Source organism: Caretta caretta, chromosome 4 (genome assembly GCF_965140235.1).
Source record: "Caretta caretta isolate rCarCar2 chromosome 4, rCarCar1.hap1, whole genome shotgun sequence".
In the NCBI taxonomy this organism is placed as follows: Eukaryota; Metazoa; Chordata; order Testudines; family Cheloniidae; genus Caretta; species Caretta caretta.
This window is the reverse complement of record NC_134209.1, coordinates 82,826,984-82,841,411: the sequence shown is the minus strand read 5'-3', so window position 1 is coordinate 82,841,411 and position 14,428 is coordinate 82,826,984. Positions and strand designations below refer to the sequence as shown.

General features: G+C 38.5%; 1 protein-coding gene across 2 annotated transcripts in view; it reads right to left on the bottom strand.

Moving 5' to 3' along the window:
• The window catches only part of GALNT7 (polypeptide N-acetylgalactosaminyltransferase 7), a 114,169-nt gene that overhangs the window by 64,655 nt on the left and 35,086 nt on the right, over positions 1–14,428 (bottom strand). For both annotated transcript variants that reach the window (XM_048847728.2, XM_048847727.2), the window contains exon 2: positions 1,294–1,754. In XM_048847728.2, the coding sequence (XP_048703685.1) occupies positions 1,294–1,754 (461 nt within the window). The remainder of the gene's footprint in view (positions 1–1,293; positions 1,755–14,428) is intronic.

The following is a 14,428-nucleotide window of genomic DNA, read 5'->3' as shown; positions in this document are numbered from 1 at the left end:
AACAGATTGATAGAGCCAGAAGAGTTCCCAGAAGTCACCTACTACAGGACAGGCCTAACAAAGAAAATAACAGAACGCCACTAGCCGTCACCTTCAGCCCCCAACTAAAACCCCTCCAACGCATTATTAAGGATCTACAACCTATCCTGAAGGATGACCCAACACTCTCACAAATCTTGGGAGACAGGCCAGTCCTTGCCTACAGACAGCCCCCCAACCTGAAGCAAATACTCACCAGCAACCACATACCACACAACAGAACCACTAACCCAGGAACCTATCCTTGCAACAAAGTCCGTTGCCAACTGTGCCCACATATCTATTCAGGGGACATCATCACAGGGCCTAATAACATCAGCCACACTATCAGAGGCTCGTTCACCTGCACATCCACCAATGTGATATATGCCATCATGTGCCAGCAATGCCCCTCTGCCATGTACATTGGTCAAACTGGACAGTCTCTACGTAAAAGAGTAAATGGACACAAATCAGATGTCAAGAATTATAACATTCATAAACCAGTCGGAGAACACTTCAATCTCTCTGGTCACGCGATTACAGACATGAAAGTCGCTATTTTACAACAAAAAAACTTCAAATCCAGACTCCAGCGAGAAACTGCTGAATTGGAATTCATTTGCAAATTGGATACAATTAACTTAGGCTTGAATAGAGACTGGGAGTGGCTTAGTCATTATGCAAGGTAGCCTATTTCCCCTTGTTTTTTCCTACCCCGCGCTCCCCCCCCCCCCGACGTTCTTGTTAAACCCTGGATTTGTGCTGGAAATGGCCCACCTTGATTATCATACACAATGTAAGGAGAGTGGTCACTTTGGATAAGCTATTACCAGCAGGAGAGTGAGTTTGTGTGTGTGTGTGTGGGGGGGGGGTGAGAAAACCTGGATTTGTGCTGGAAATGGCCCACCTTGATTATCATACACATCGTAAGGAGAGTGATCACTTTAGATAAGATATTACCAGCAGGAGAGTGGGGTGGGAGGAGGTATTTTTTCATGCTTTGTGTGTATATAAGATCTTCTAAACTTTCCACAGTATGCATCTGATGAAGTGAGCTGTAGCTCACGAAAGCTTATGCTCAAATAAATTGGTTAGTCTCTAAGGTGCCACAAGTCCTCCTTTTCTTTTTGCGAATACAGACTAACACGGCTGTTACTCTGAAACCTGTCATCTAATCTATAGTTTTAAAGATGTGGTTAAAACACATGTAAAAAATTTATCCAATCCTTCAACAACAACAAAACAAGAACAAAAAATTAGAAGTCTGCTTACTCTTCTTGACGCAAGTCATTAATGCTCCGATCTAGTGAGATCATATCACTTGCCACCATATTAAACCCAAACTCTTTAATGCTGGCTTGAATGGATTCTTTGTATTCTGGTCCTAATACATATGGCTTGCCTTCCTCTCCAGGGCCACCAGCAACTCCATGAGGCTCAGGTTCTTTGGGCTCAAAATTACCAAGGATTGCAGGTCGTAAAACAGGATCATGGTATGTAAATGTCTGAGGCTTAAATGTGAGATATTGCCTCTGCATGATGTTCTGCTGATTGTTATCACCAACATGATGTTCTAGTTCATTTTTGGCCTTATTTTTTCTTCGAATAGATTCTAAGTCCACTTCCATGCCTTCGACATGAGGCCAGGGTACCACAGGTTTGAATCTCTCATTTCCTGGAGCTAGTCCATGGTTTCCTTTGTCTGGAACGGGATTCTTCGCTTCTTTGTCCTCCTATATGTATATTAAAAAAAAACAAACACACACACACACACACACACACACCAGGAAACCATTACAAACTATGATAAATATAGAACTCAGTTTTTTAAATCCTAAACTTTATATGCTGATACTCAGTACTAAAGTAGTAATTAAACAGTAGTAGCAAGCAAGTATTGTTTACAGATTGGACTTTAGGTTCTACCAGCAACTGCCACATGCTTGGAGAGAGAGTTACTGGGGACTTCTAACAGAACCAGTTCTCCTAATTCTCTTAGGCACTTCCACAAATCCCACTTACTCTCTTTGGCTGAATTTCTCCCATTTATAAAATGGTTTGGTAAAGAACACTGAGTTATTTAATAATGCTTTACAATTCTATAGCACCTTTTAAAAGGGGCTCAGTGTTTACACTAGATACAAAGGGCAGGATTTTCAAAAGTGTTCAGTATTGACCTAACTTTGCTCCCACTGAATTCAATGGGAGTACAATTAGGGTAATGTTGAGTGCATCTGAAAATCCCACAAAGGCCATTATTTAGGACCTATTGTTAAGATTTCTTCAAATTGTGAAGAAAACAGGAATAACAGTAAAGTTTAATTTTTCCTAGAACACTGATGAAAGCATTTAAGCCAACGTAACAGCTGGCAAACAAAGTAGAAAATTTGATCAAGAGTCTGTTGCACCAGGGTTATTTTAATACATGCAGAAATTATTAATGAACCAAGTAGCTGAAACAAGTTATTAGACTACTACAACTACACTTCCATCTATAACTGATACTTCTGAGGAAATCTTACAAGGCCAAGACAACAGGGAAGTAGCTCAGCATGTGTTGGGGCACATTTTGCAAGGAGGTAACAAGCTGCCATGAAAGAAATAAAGCAAAACACAAATAAAAACAACAACAAGAAACATACATACACCAGAGGGGACTGGTGAAAAGAGTAAAAGCTACCATGAAAAATATCCTCTCACGACTGCCACTGGAAATCAAGAGGGAGGTCCTACTGTAGACAGAAGAAAATGTCAGTGTATAACCAATGAAGGACTGGTTTATAGAATGAAGAAGCCTCCAAAAGTGACAAGACTTAAAAAAAAAATTCCTTAGTTAGTTAACAATGGTATAAATTATCTTACTCATTCATATCACCTTGTAAAACAGAAGTTGTAGGCATTGATGTAGAGGGAACCTACATGATACTCTTCATATTCACTGGATTCTAGCAATTAAAAAAAGACTCATCACCTACCAAAATTGCTACTAAAATCCCAGATTCTGAGGGCAACAATTTGAGTGGTGCTGAGCTAATTAATAGCCAAATCTGTAATCAGAGATTAATTAATTAGAGATTACGTCACTTGTTTCTTAAGGCAGTTTCCAAACTCCCACATGATTTACTGTCAGTCCAGGACATTCTTTATCTACTTGATTCAGTCTAAGACTTGGAAGCACACTACAACCAGGGTGGATAAAAATTGGATTTTGAGGAAAGAACCTTTCTAAAGATAGTTTTAATTAAGATACATTATAGCTCAAAGATCTCTCATCATGGAATAGGGATTATAAATTCTAATGCTATAGTATGAGACAATGTATTCATGTAATGTTTAAGAAGAGTTTTGTAAATGAGTTCCAATAGTTCATGGATTAGGGACCCAATTTTATGGGGTTCCAGGGTCTTCTGTATAGATTATTTAGGTTAATCTTTCTATCTACCCAATGTGACTCAGTGCTCGGCCTAGAAGATACTATCAGAGATGATTAGTTTTGCAGTTCTCAAACTGTGGATTTGTTTCTCCAGAGATAACATGCTTGTTAACAGCAAAATGTTTTTAAATAAAATTAAAAAAAATAGAGAGAGGTAAGAAATAATAGACCTCAATCCTATTGTCCCTCTGCAAATTTGTGTACACAGAGTCAATCCCTTACCTCTCTCTAAAAGTGCACAGTTTCATGAATAGAAGATTGTTGGGGGCAGACTAGATCTGGACAAGGAGAAGTAATCTGGTGCTAAATGTGAGAAGAGAGGGACAGGCAGTAAAAACAAAAGTGAAACTGTTTGGGCAGCATATTCCAGAAGTTTTGAGGTCTTTCTGAGTGTACCCTTCATTGATTTGAGATCTACCATACCATTCTCTCACTAGAAGGGAAAACCTATAATGGCAGCAGGCCATAAAAGAGACCCAGTTTGGGAATATTTTAATGAAGTTCCTCTACCTGGGGTAAGACAGGAATGAAATGAAAACAGTGCAACAAAGAAATGCAAAGCCTGGTTGCCCAAATGAAACAACATCACGAGAAGTGTTCCTTCTCAGGAGGAAGCTGCGTTGAAGATGAGGAAAGGAACATGTCTGAACATGCAGGATCTTCAGGTTGGTAAACTTTCCTATTTTATACTTCTTTCTTTAAGGACTGCCTGTCTTCCTTCAGGACTATTCTTGAATTCTCATGTTTGAGGGAAAAATATAGTTGTTACTCTATGGTACTATCATTTTTGATGCAGCTGTGATAAAAAATAAATAGCTGAAATAGGCAGATCTTCCTTTTTCACTTTCACCTTTAAAGTAGTACTGTCAGTGAATGCAATGAGTAATACTAAATGAGCAGTATGGTAATAATAATTAAATAACTGCATTGACTTATTTTGTTTAGGAGAATCCATCCTCAACATACAGGATTCTGAACACTATCCATCTTCAAGGTCACCATCATTTCAGAGTTATCTGCCAATGATAGTGTTTCAGTCACGTCATGTATGTCACATAGCTATAGCACATCACCTGTAGCCAAAAATATCCATCATCCAGAAACAACCATAGATAAGTTTGTGATAAGAACCAGGAGATTACAAAAAGAGGTAATTGATGAAAAAATTGCCTGGTTTGTTTATGCAAGAAACTCTCCTTTCCATGTGATTGAGAAATCACACTTAATTAACATAGTTCCGTCATTAAGACAAGGATACAGTCCACCCAACAGAGCAGATGTTGCAGGCAAATTGCTGGATAAAGTGTATGAAAGAGAAATTGAGCAGTGTGTAAAAGGTCTAGAGGATAAAACTGTTAACCTGAGTCTTGATGGGTGGAGCAGTGTCCACAATGATCCTGTTGTATGTGCTTATGTGACAAAAGAAGGGAATGTCTTCGTTACAGAAACAATTGATACATCAGGAAATGCACACACGGCAGACTACTTACAAGAAGTAGCAGTAAAAGCTATAACAAACTGCAGAAAAAAATTCAAATGTCTAGTACGGAGCTTGGTCACAGACAATGCTGCAAATGTATCCAAAATGAGAAGAAATTATTTAGAAGAGTGTCCCAAGCTAACAACATACGGTTGCAGTGCTCATTTGATACATGTCTTAGCCAAAGACTTCAGTGTTCCAGAAATAAAGGCTAATGTTGTTGAAATTGCAAAATACTTCCGTAACAACCACTTTGCAGCAGCTGCTCTGAAAAAAGTGGGAGGAACCAAGCTAACTCTCCCACAAGACGTGTGATGGAACTCAGCAGTGGACTGTTTTGAGCACTATATCAAAAACTGGCCTAATCTGATAACAGTTTGTGAACAAAATTGTGAAAAAACAGATGGCACTGTCACAGCCAAAGTTCTCAACATCGGGCTTAAGAGAAATGTCGAACACATGCTGAGTACCCTGAACCCTATTTCTGTAGCCTTGAACAAAATGCAGGGAAATAGCTGTTTTTTGCTGACACTGTTGAAATTTGGAAGAAACTGAGTGCATATTTCTCTTTTTAAGATCTCAATGACAGAGTTAAATTACAAGCATTAAAAAAATGAATGGGACAAGCACTATCTCCAGATCATTTTCTTGCAAATATTCTCAATACTCGGTACCAGGGTCACACCTTAACTGCTGAAGAGGAGGAGTTGGTTATGACATGGACATCCAGCAATCATCTCTCCATAATGCCAACTATAATAAACTTCAGAGCTAAGGGTGAGCCATTCAATAAATATATGTTTGCTGATGATGTTTTAAAGAAAGTCACACCAGTGAACTGGAGGAAGTCACTTAAGCACTTGGATTCAGAGACTGTTGAAGTGATAATCTCACTTTTAACAGCAGTAGCTTCTTCTGCCAGTGTAGAAAGAATATTTTCTTCCTTTGGACTAATTCATTCCAAATTGATACACTGTGTGAAATTATACCACAACAATATGTTGCAATATTGTTACACTGTAAACTAAAAGGTCAACTAGTACTTTGTAAAGCATTTGTACAGTTGGTTATGCAAATATTTGGGCCACAATACAATAAAATACCAAAGTATGTGCTTAACATACATGCTTATGTCCCATTGACTCTGAGACTTAAGCACATGCTTACATGTTTTTATGAATCAGGGCCTTAATGCAGAGGTGTATTTGGTTAGTAGATAGGTGTTACTTATTCAGAACGTACAATAAATAAGAAAAAAGCTACCTTTCTAGATATAGTACAGAATAGATTCAGCTCAAAGTGTTAGTGGTGTGTTTAGTGTGTTTTAGAAGGATTTCACAGGCTGAAGCCCAGCAATCTTCAAATCAGTTCTGGTTTATCAGCAGAGATGTTCCGTTTCTTGTATTTCATTTAGTCGTATTGTAATTGGTGGTTCTTTTGTGAGAAATAGTGTTGTGATGCATTTCCTTGATGCTTTTTCTAATATTCTAAATATTTTTTGTACCTTTGGGGAGTACTATCTAGAATATAAATAGGCATGATTTAAATCCAAGTTTATGTTTAAAGTTTTCTCTAAAGATTTATGTATGCATGACAAAAATATATGTAATGTAAGTAGACTCAGAAGAGGTATGGAGAGAGTGCGATTTAAGAGAGGCTGGTTGTAAGGTAGCAAGCTCTCTACTGGAATTATTTATGGTTGTTCATATAAAAAGAGGGAATGTTATCTAATGCACATGCCACAGTCCAACCCAAATCAAGCAGTTATAGACCTGCCTTGATGCAACAGTTACGTAAGATTCCAAAATAACAAAACACGTGTTAACTGAGTGACTACTTTTGGCTGTCACCCCTCAATAATACCACCTTAGTTAGGAACCTTCAGAGCTTTTCATTTTTTAATGAATGACCACCCAACAAAAGAGTTCAATTCATCTGATCAATGAATCTGGCCTGCCTCAACCAAAGAGCAATGTACTGTCACAGTCACTTGAACTGTTTTTAAAATGTTCACACCAAACTTGGAAGGCACAGCTATGAGAAAGACTCATTACTCAAAAAGAGAGAAATTCTCTCTTCTCTTCCACTTCAAAGGAGAGAAAATTGGAGGAAAAGCCTGAGAAGAAAGGGAGGAGAGTCTACATTGTAAGTTCCCCTCTGCAGCACCCTCTCTCCCTATTCTACAGAACTGATAAGAAGGCAGGTAAAAATCAGAACAGTCTCTGTGAATGGTAAAAACAATTGTCAGTGTTGCATTAGAACTCCATAACCGACAGCCACTCAGATGAAGAGTAGCACAGAGTTGTGGTCAAAGGGAAGCACAGCCAAAACGCTAGGTCACAGAACTCAGGCTCTCCAAATGCATGCCCCAAGAGGTGTAGGGCTGGGAGCCTGGATTCCCTGCTAATCCTCTGGCTCCACATGAATGCAAGCCCCTCACTTCTCTGATGCTGTTTTCCTAATCCCCTTAAAGGGAATATGAATCAATATTTCAGCTAGTTAAAACTGAGGAGTCATTTTTACTTAGTTTTTCTCCTTCGCATTTTTTCCCCACAAAAGGGGACTGTCTGGCTCAAAATTAACAAAAACGACAGCCCAATGTCCTAACTGTAAATGAGACCTGAGATGCAACACTGAGCTGCTGGTATTCAACAGTAACCTGTGCCATCTACAAGTGGCTTTACTCACTACTAGAAGACTCTCTTTTACAAGCACTTTTATAAATCATCCAGGGTTAAAAAAAAATTTTAAAAATGGCATGACTTGCATAAGGCTGAAAAGTTAGCCAATTGGCTAAATGTGACTTTATCTGATGGCTGCAAATAAAGATATCAAAAATAGAAATGCTAACTATGAAAGCAGAGTATGTAAGTCAGTCTGAGAATATAGACTACCTAGAGACTTCTGAAATAATGTCCAAAGTACTAATTTGATCTTAAACAAAAACAGGAGACTTTTATTTAAAAATAGAGGAAAGGTTGATGATATTCAAAAGAAACCAAGGTGAACCGAAAAGAATGTATAGCTAGATAAAACTCTTGAATGTGTAAAAAATGAAAGAAGAGAGTAAATTGAGAGGAAGAAATTAAAAGTGTGTCAGTTAGTACACTCAAATTCCAAGTATACAAATTCACAGTGTATACAAATAGATTCACCCTTAACACACTAGTATTTATCTCAAATTGGTTAAGAGAGAATTACTAAGAGGAATATCTAGCAGATATTTGGGTGTCCGTAGAGACCACCTCAGGATATCATCAGCTTGCTGAGTCAAGACACTTCACTACACACTTCAGCATGCATTTAACACATTAAAAGTTTTAATTTTCCTACACTTGCCTAAGCCACATACAGTCCAGCTCTTTGTTCATGCAAAAAACAATAGTACCAGATTAACTTGAAACTGGGTGGGAGATGTCAGGGTGTAGCATTTTGACAAATCTGGGAAAATGGTCAGAGATTTATCCTGTTTACAGTACAGAGGACTGGAGAAAGTAAATTAACGTACTTTAATAAAAAAAAAAATCTATGCTAGCCTGTGGCTGTACTTACAAAGGACACTTTGTTTTAAACTTAATTTCTTAACCCTGTTCCCGTTAGGATCTTGTTCTACCATCAAAAATGTTAACAATTTTATTTTTAATTAACATATTTACATTTCATTATTCATGCAGCATGTTCTCATTTTGCATTTTTTTCTGTTTGCACAGTGAACTTACACCAGTCTGTTACTATTTAAGTTTTACTTTCTGGTCTTTATTCACTAGTACAGAGCTGTAGTATGTAGATTGCAGTGGAACATTTAACCCCGCAACTATCAAAATAAGGACTTTCCATTGTGTTTGAATATTGCTGCATAAAACTTTTTTAAAATGTACATTTTGTGTTCGAGAGAGGAGACTGGTGCTGCTGGGATAAAAAATGAAATGAAACGATGCTCATATAACCGAAACGATCACAGGATACAGACACACAGAAATGTTGGGCCTGAACTACCAGACTGACATTCAAGAGATTAGGATTTTTTGTATATTTCACTTGGCCATCAGCACGCTGCACTCTGTAGAAAGTGCAACACAAGAAAAACAGCTATGACAAGCATATGGAAGACTGCTCAAGAGGTAGGCTCAAAACAGGCATAGGAGAGAACCAACATATCTAACAAGTCTGATATTTGGAAATAGATTTCATTGTAGATGGCTACTAATTTCAAAGAAATAAAACAAAACAAACTCCTCAGCTAAGGTGAAAGGGGGTAACCTGTGAAAATCCAAAAATAACTTGTATGACTGCAGATCACTGGATTAATCATCATGTGATCCAGTATAAAAGCAGAATTTAGAAGTCTCCTGAGTCTTCAGAGAAACTCGACCCTGACATCAATTACATGCAAGATCATAAGAGTCAGTGGGATTGTATAGGGTGTAAAATCAAAGCAGAATTTGGGCCTAAGAGCATTTCAGCTAAAGAAGAATGTTGGCACTGCAACTTATCTAGGTTTTTATATAGTTGCCCATCACCATGGTATCTGAGCAAACCCTGTCTGCATCTTACCCTCTCTTCCCATGCTGTACATTGATAAAAACCTGCCAACTCTAAAAGCTAGATCTGTGACCTTTCATAATTTCCACAGAAGACAGAATATACAAGCATTTGTGTTGACTAGATTCTACAGCAGGGGTAGTCAATTATTTTTTGTCAAGATCCAGATTTCTTGGTCAAGGTATCATCAAAGACCAGACTCCAGAGAAGTAAAAAACAATAATGATAAGAAGTAGTAAATAAAAAGATTCCGTGGTCCGTTCAAAAGTGTCTGACGGTCCGGATATGGCCTGCAGTCCGCCTATTGACTACCTCTTCTATAGTAAATCTTAGAACTTGTGAAGCCTTATAACTATAGTTTAAAAAAAGTATACATAATTGCAATTTTATTCTAATCTTGCCTGATTCTACACTGTGGTTTTTGTTAGATAGAATTTAAGTTAAAGTTTACATGTCTATCAAAAACACATAGAATGCTAAGTCACTGTGCTAACTTGGTTACTTTGTGATGTGTGAAGCACAGGAAGGTAAGCAATCCTTACAAAGAACTTTCTCGTGCTTACCCAAGTGAGAAACCTTAACATAAGAACCACTGAGCAACTATTTGTGAAACAAAAATGTATTCACATAGAATATTTCAATTATATCTTTGCTGGAGAAAGTGCTTCACAAACACCCACAAAGATAGTCATCTTAGACATGGCAATTAAAAATCTTATATATTAATCATATTAATTTCTTCGCAACAACTTATACTGTTGGAGACAAATGAGGTTCCTGTTGTAAAAATACAGCATACCATTCAAAAAACAAACCCACTAAATTTAAAGGATATAAACAATAAATTACTTGTGTACGCTGTTGTGGAACCAAGAGAAATATTCTAGATCTAGACAAACGTGAGTACCTTTTGTTCACCTAAAATATTTGTAACATGCTCCACATCCACACACAAAAGTATTCCAGGTGGTTTACAATTGTACAGTTTCAGAAGGAAGACTAGATCCAGCCTCAGTCTTGTTCCACAGATACGTTTGTAACTGCCAAACTGCAAATTGTCCTCCTATTACTATCTTAAAGTAAGGTAGCTTAGTCTACTAGTTTCTACACTCCACTGGGATCAACTTGGTCAGAAGCGATTTCCACATACAAACAGTATTGCATTCACCATAGACAACTGTGAGCTATTTCCAGACTTTTAAAAAACTGATCTGCAACAACTTGCTGATAACTCAATTCTTCCCTCTCATACTGAGATCTCAAGAACAAAGAACATCTCATGAATGTCCTTCCAGCTGGACAGAGACAGACGTTCAAGCTCCAATCATGTTATAGGGTGTGGCACACATCCAAAAAGAGCAGGTAGACTCTATAAATATACTGGTGTATAACTGGATGTCCAAGCTGCTTGCTGAAGTTCTACACAGTACAATGCATTGGTGAGACAAATGTATAAGCTTAAAAGAGCTTTCAAAAATAAAAATAAAAAATATAAAAATAAAAAAAAAAACCAGAAGATCCAGGTCTGGGTAGGAAGCCTACCACTTCCACAATGCGCTAGACAAAATACTCAAGTATTTCCCCTCTGCTCAACCAGATATACTAGGGAGTCTGGCTAGCTGATCATCTAAAAGTACACCATAAACAGCTGAAAAGACCAGGGGTACAGGACCCTAACCCAAAGATGCCAGGATTATAGCTCAGTTTGCAAGGACGTAGGAGCCAAAGACAGCCGGAGACTGAGCAATGGAGATGGCAGACCTTTGAGGCATGTAAGCAGCTTTTAATGGATAATTTCCAGCTGGGGCTGATTTGGTAGATTCAGGCAAGTGAGATTTCTGGGTTCCTAGAGCTGCTGTCATTATAGTTTGTAACTGAGAAAATATTTATCTTCATTTAAGGAAGGAAGTGTCGACCTCTCTACCTGCTCAGACAGTACTTGCCCCCCGCCACTCTGCATGCACCCTATCTCTGTAGTACGAGAAGCAGCAGTGGCTTGACAACCCATCCAGTTGAGTTCCTCCATGATTCCCCTTGGCACACATGCTCACTTTGGCTTCCGAGGCCCTATTCCAAGTCAAGGCTAAAGTGCCCTGCTTTACAGTGTTCACAGCAGTTGTCAATATCATCCCATGTCATAAGAAGCACAATAGCTGACTAGCAAAGGGAAAAAAATTCAAGAGGTCACAAAAAATAAAAATATTCTACAAAAAATTATTGGTACTACGGGCATACAATCTACATCACATTTTATCTGTTGTAGATCTACCAGCCTGCAGTATATAAAAAGCAGGCTTATGCAATCATAGTACAGACCTGAAGAAGAGCTCTGTGTAAGCTCAAAAGCTCATCTCTCACCAACAGAAGTTGTTCCAATAAAAGATATTACCTCACCCACCTTGTCTAATATCGTGGGACCAATAAAGCCACAACACTGTACAGTACAGTCTAATTTTCTATTAAAGACAAGAAAACCACAACCAGGTAGAATCACTCTGATTTTCTATGCAATGCATTTCAAACAACAATATGCAAGCTGAAGTTATATATCTGCAAACAAATCTGTTTTTCTACGTCTTACATGTCACACAATAAGCACAAATCTGGAAAGTAACTGGACTGCAAGTACCACAGGCATCCAAGTAGAACAACTTATTCTAACTGAGAGTTTACAACACTATATTCAGCTACAATGCCCCAGCCCTGATCCCCCTCATACCCGCCGAACCCCTCAGTCCCAGCCCGGAGCACCCTCCTGCACTCCCAACTCCTCATCCCCAGCCCCACCTCAGAGCCCGCACCCCCAGCCAGAGTCCTCTCCCCCGCAACATCCCAACCCCCTGCCCTAGTCCAGAGTCCCCTCCCGCACCCAGAACTCCTCATTTCTGCACCCCCAGCCAGAGCCCTCATCCCATCCCACACCCCAACCCCCAATTTCATGAGCATTCATGGCCCACCATACAATTTCCATATCCAGATGTGGTCCTTGGGCCAAAAAGTTCACCTACCCCTACCCTATATCCACTGAGAAACAAGTAGCTTCTTTTGAAAATGGCCGTACCCCATGATCCCATATTTGATTATAAAGAAAGTGATTTTTCCTACACAAAGTTGGAGAAGACAAAAGTTGTTTACTAGGCTATGAAAAGATACATAGACTTATCTTCACCTTTCCCCCACCTGTTCACCTGTACTTTGTTTTTTTTAAACTGAAAAATTTGGGCAGGATGTTTGCCTTCCTGTATGATTGTACAGCACTAAAAACAAATTGTGGACACTACTACTAATTACTAAAACATGCAAAAATAGAAAGAGGCATGTTGAAATAGATTTGAGAGAATAAAATATTATGGAGGACAGCATCACTCCATAATTTAGGACTTTTGGTTATGTTCTGCACTTAAAGAAGGGATTCAGCTTCTTTTTATGTATGAAGAATATAGTGAACCATCCCCAAACCTTAAGCATGTCCTTGGAGTACTGAATACATTTTCTGAGGACTTATAAGCTTTAAATTTAAAGATAACCAACATTTAAGTAGAACTAAAATAACAAAATACACTTAGTTTGAGCCAAAACCATGAAGGTATGTTATTTCAGGTCTTGGGTTACTTTACTCAATCCCATTTGCTAGAGATTGGAAGATGCCACCCTTTGTAGCCCATATGGTCAAACATGCAGCTGGAGCGGTCTTCCATGCTCAAAGGGAGAAACAAGTCATTATGGAGAAAGTACTTAAGCATCCAGTCCAATTACCAGTGAAGCAAGAGAATTAAATGCCCTATCATCATGCCTCCTCACTTGTCTCCTCCCGACTCCCAAGACAGCACCTAGATGAATCTGCATCCTAAGCCCTGGCCTACACTACAGAGTTAGGTTCATGGAAGACAATTTATGTCGACCTAACTATGTAAGTGTCTACACTAAAATTTCACTCCTGTCAATGTAAATCGCCTGCTACACCAACTTAATAACTCCACCTCCACAAGAGGGATAGAGTCAGTGTCGATGTAGTTAGGTCGAAGCAGGATCAGCGTAGACACTGCGTTCCTTACATTGACAGTTACTGCCTTTCAGAAGCTTTCCCACAATGTCCCACACTGAGAGTTCAATTGGTGCAAGCACTCCTGATGAGGACGCACACCGCCGATTCAAGAAGCAAAAGTGTAGACACAAACAAATGACATAATTACTGTGGTGGCTGTATGCAGATGTAAGTTAGGTCGACTTAATTTTGTAGTGTAGACATGCCATCGGTTTTTTTGTAAGTAGCTTGTGTTCATAATGTTTCAATTTCACAAAACTCTTTGTTGGATGCCATCTCTAACATTTCATTGGTAACCACAAGATTATAATAATGCATCCGATGAAGTGAGCTATAGCTCAAGAAAACTTATGCTCAAATAAATTTGTTCGTCTCTAAGGTGCCACAAGTACTCCTTTTCTTTTGCGAATACAGACTAACACGGCTACTACTCTGAAACCTGTCATAAGGTTAAAGTGACTCATGCCTAATATCAATCAACTACCACCTGTTCAAAACGTTAATCCTTGAAAATACCATACTGGTGATAAAATACTGCAAACAGAGTTCTGAATAAAGTTGCTATGCATAAATCAGGAACAACTAATTTTATATGTCACAATCAATTCAGAAATCTCTTATTTTCTTGACTTTTGTGCCATGAGACAAGTTGAATGGCATATTTAAATCAGATTAGAACAACATAAGAGAGCCAGGGTTGAGTGTAATTTAACAGGAAGGCAACATCAATCTACCCAGGTATTTCTATGATTTTCCTCCTACCCCCTTCACAACAGCATTTGACTGAATGTTGCAATCCCATAATAGCATGGTTTTAAATACCTTCACTCAGGAAAAATGATGAAATTTGCCCTGGGTTTGGGGGAAGAGAAAAATGTAAGACCATCACAGTTGTATCACTTTAACT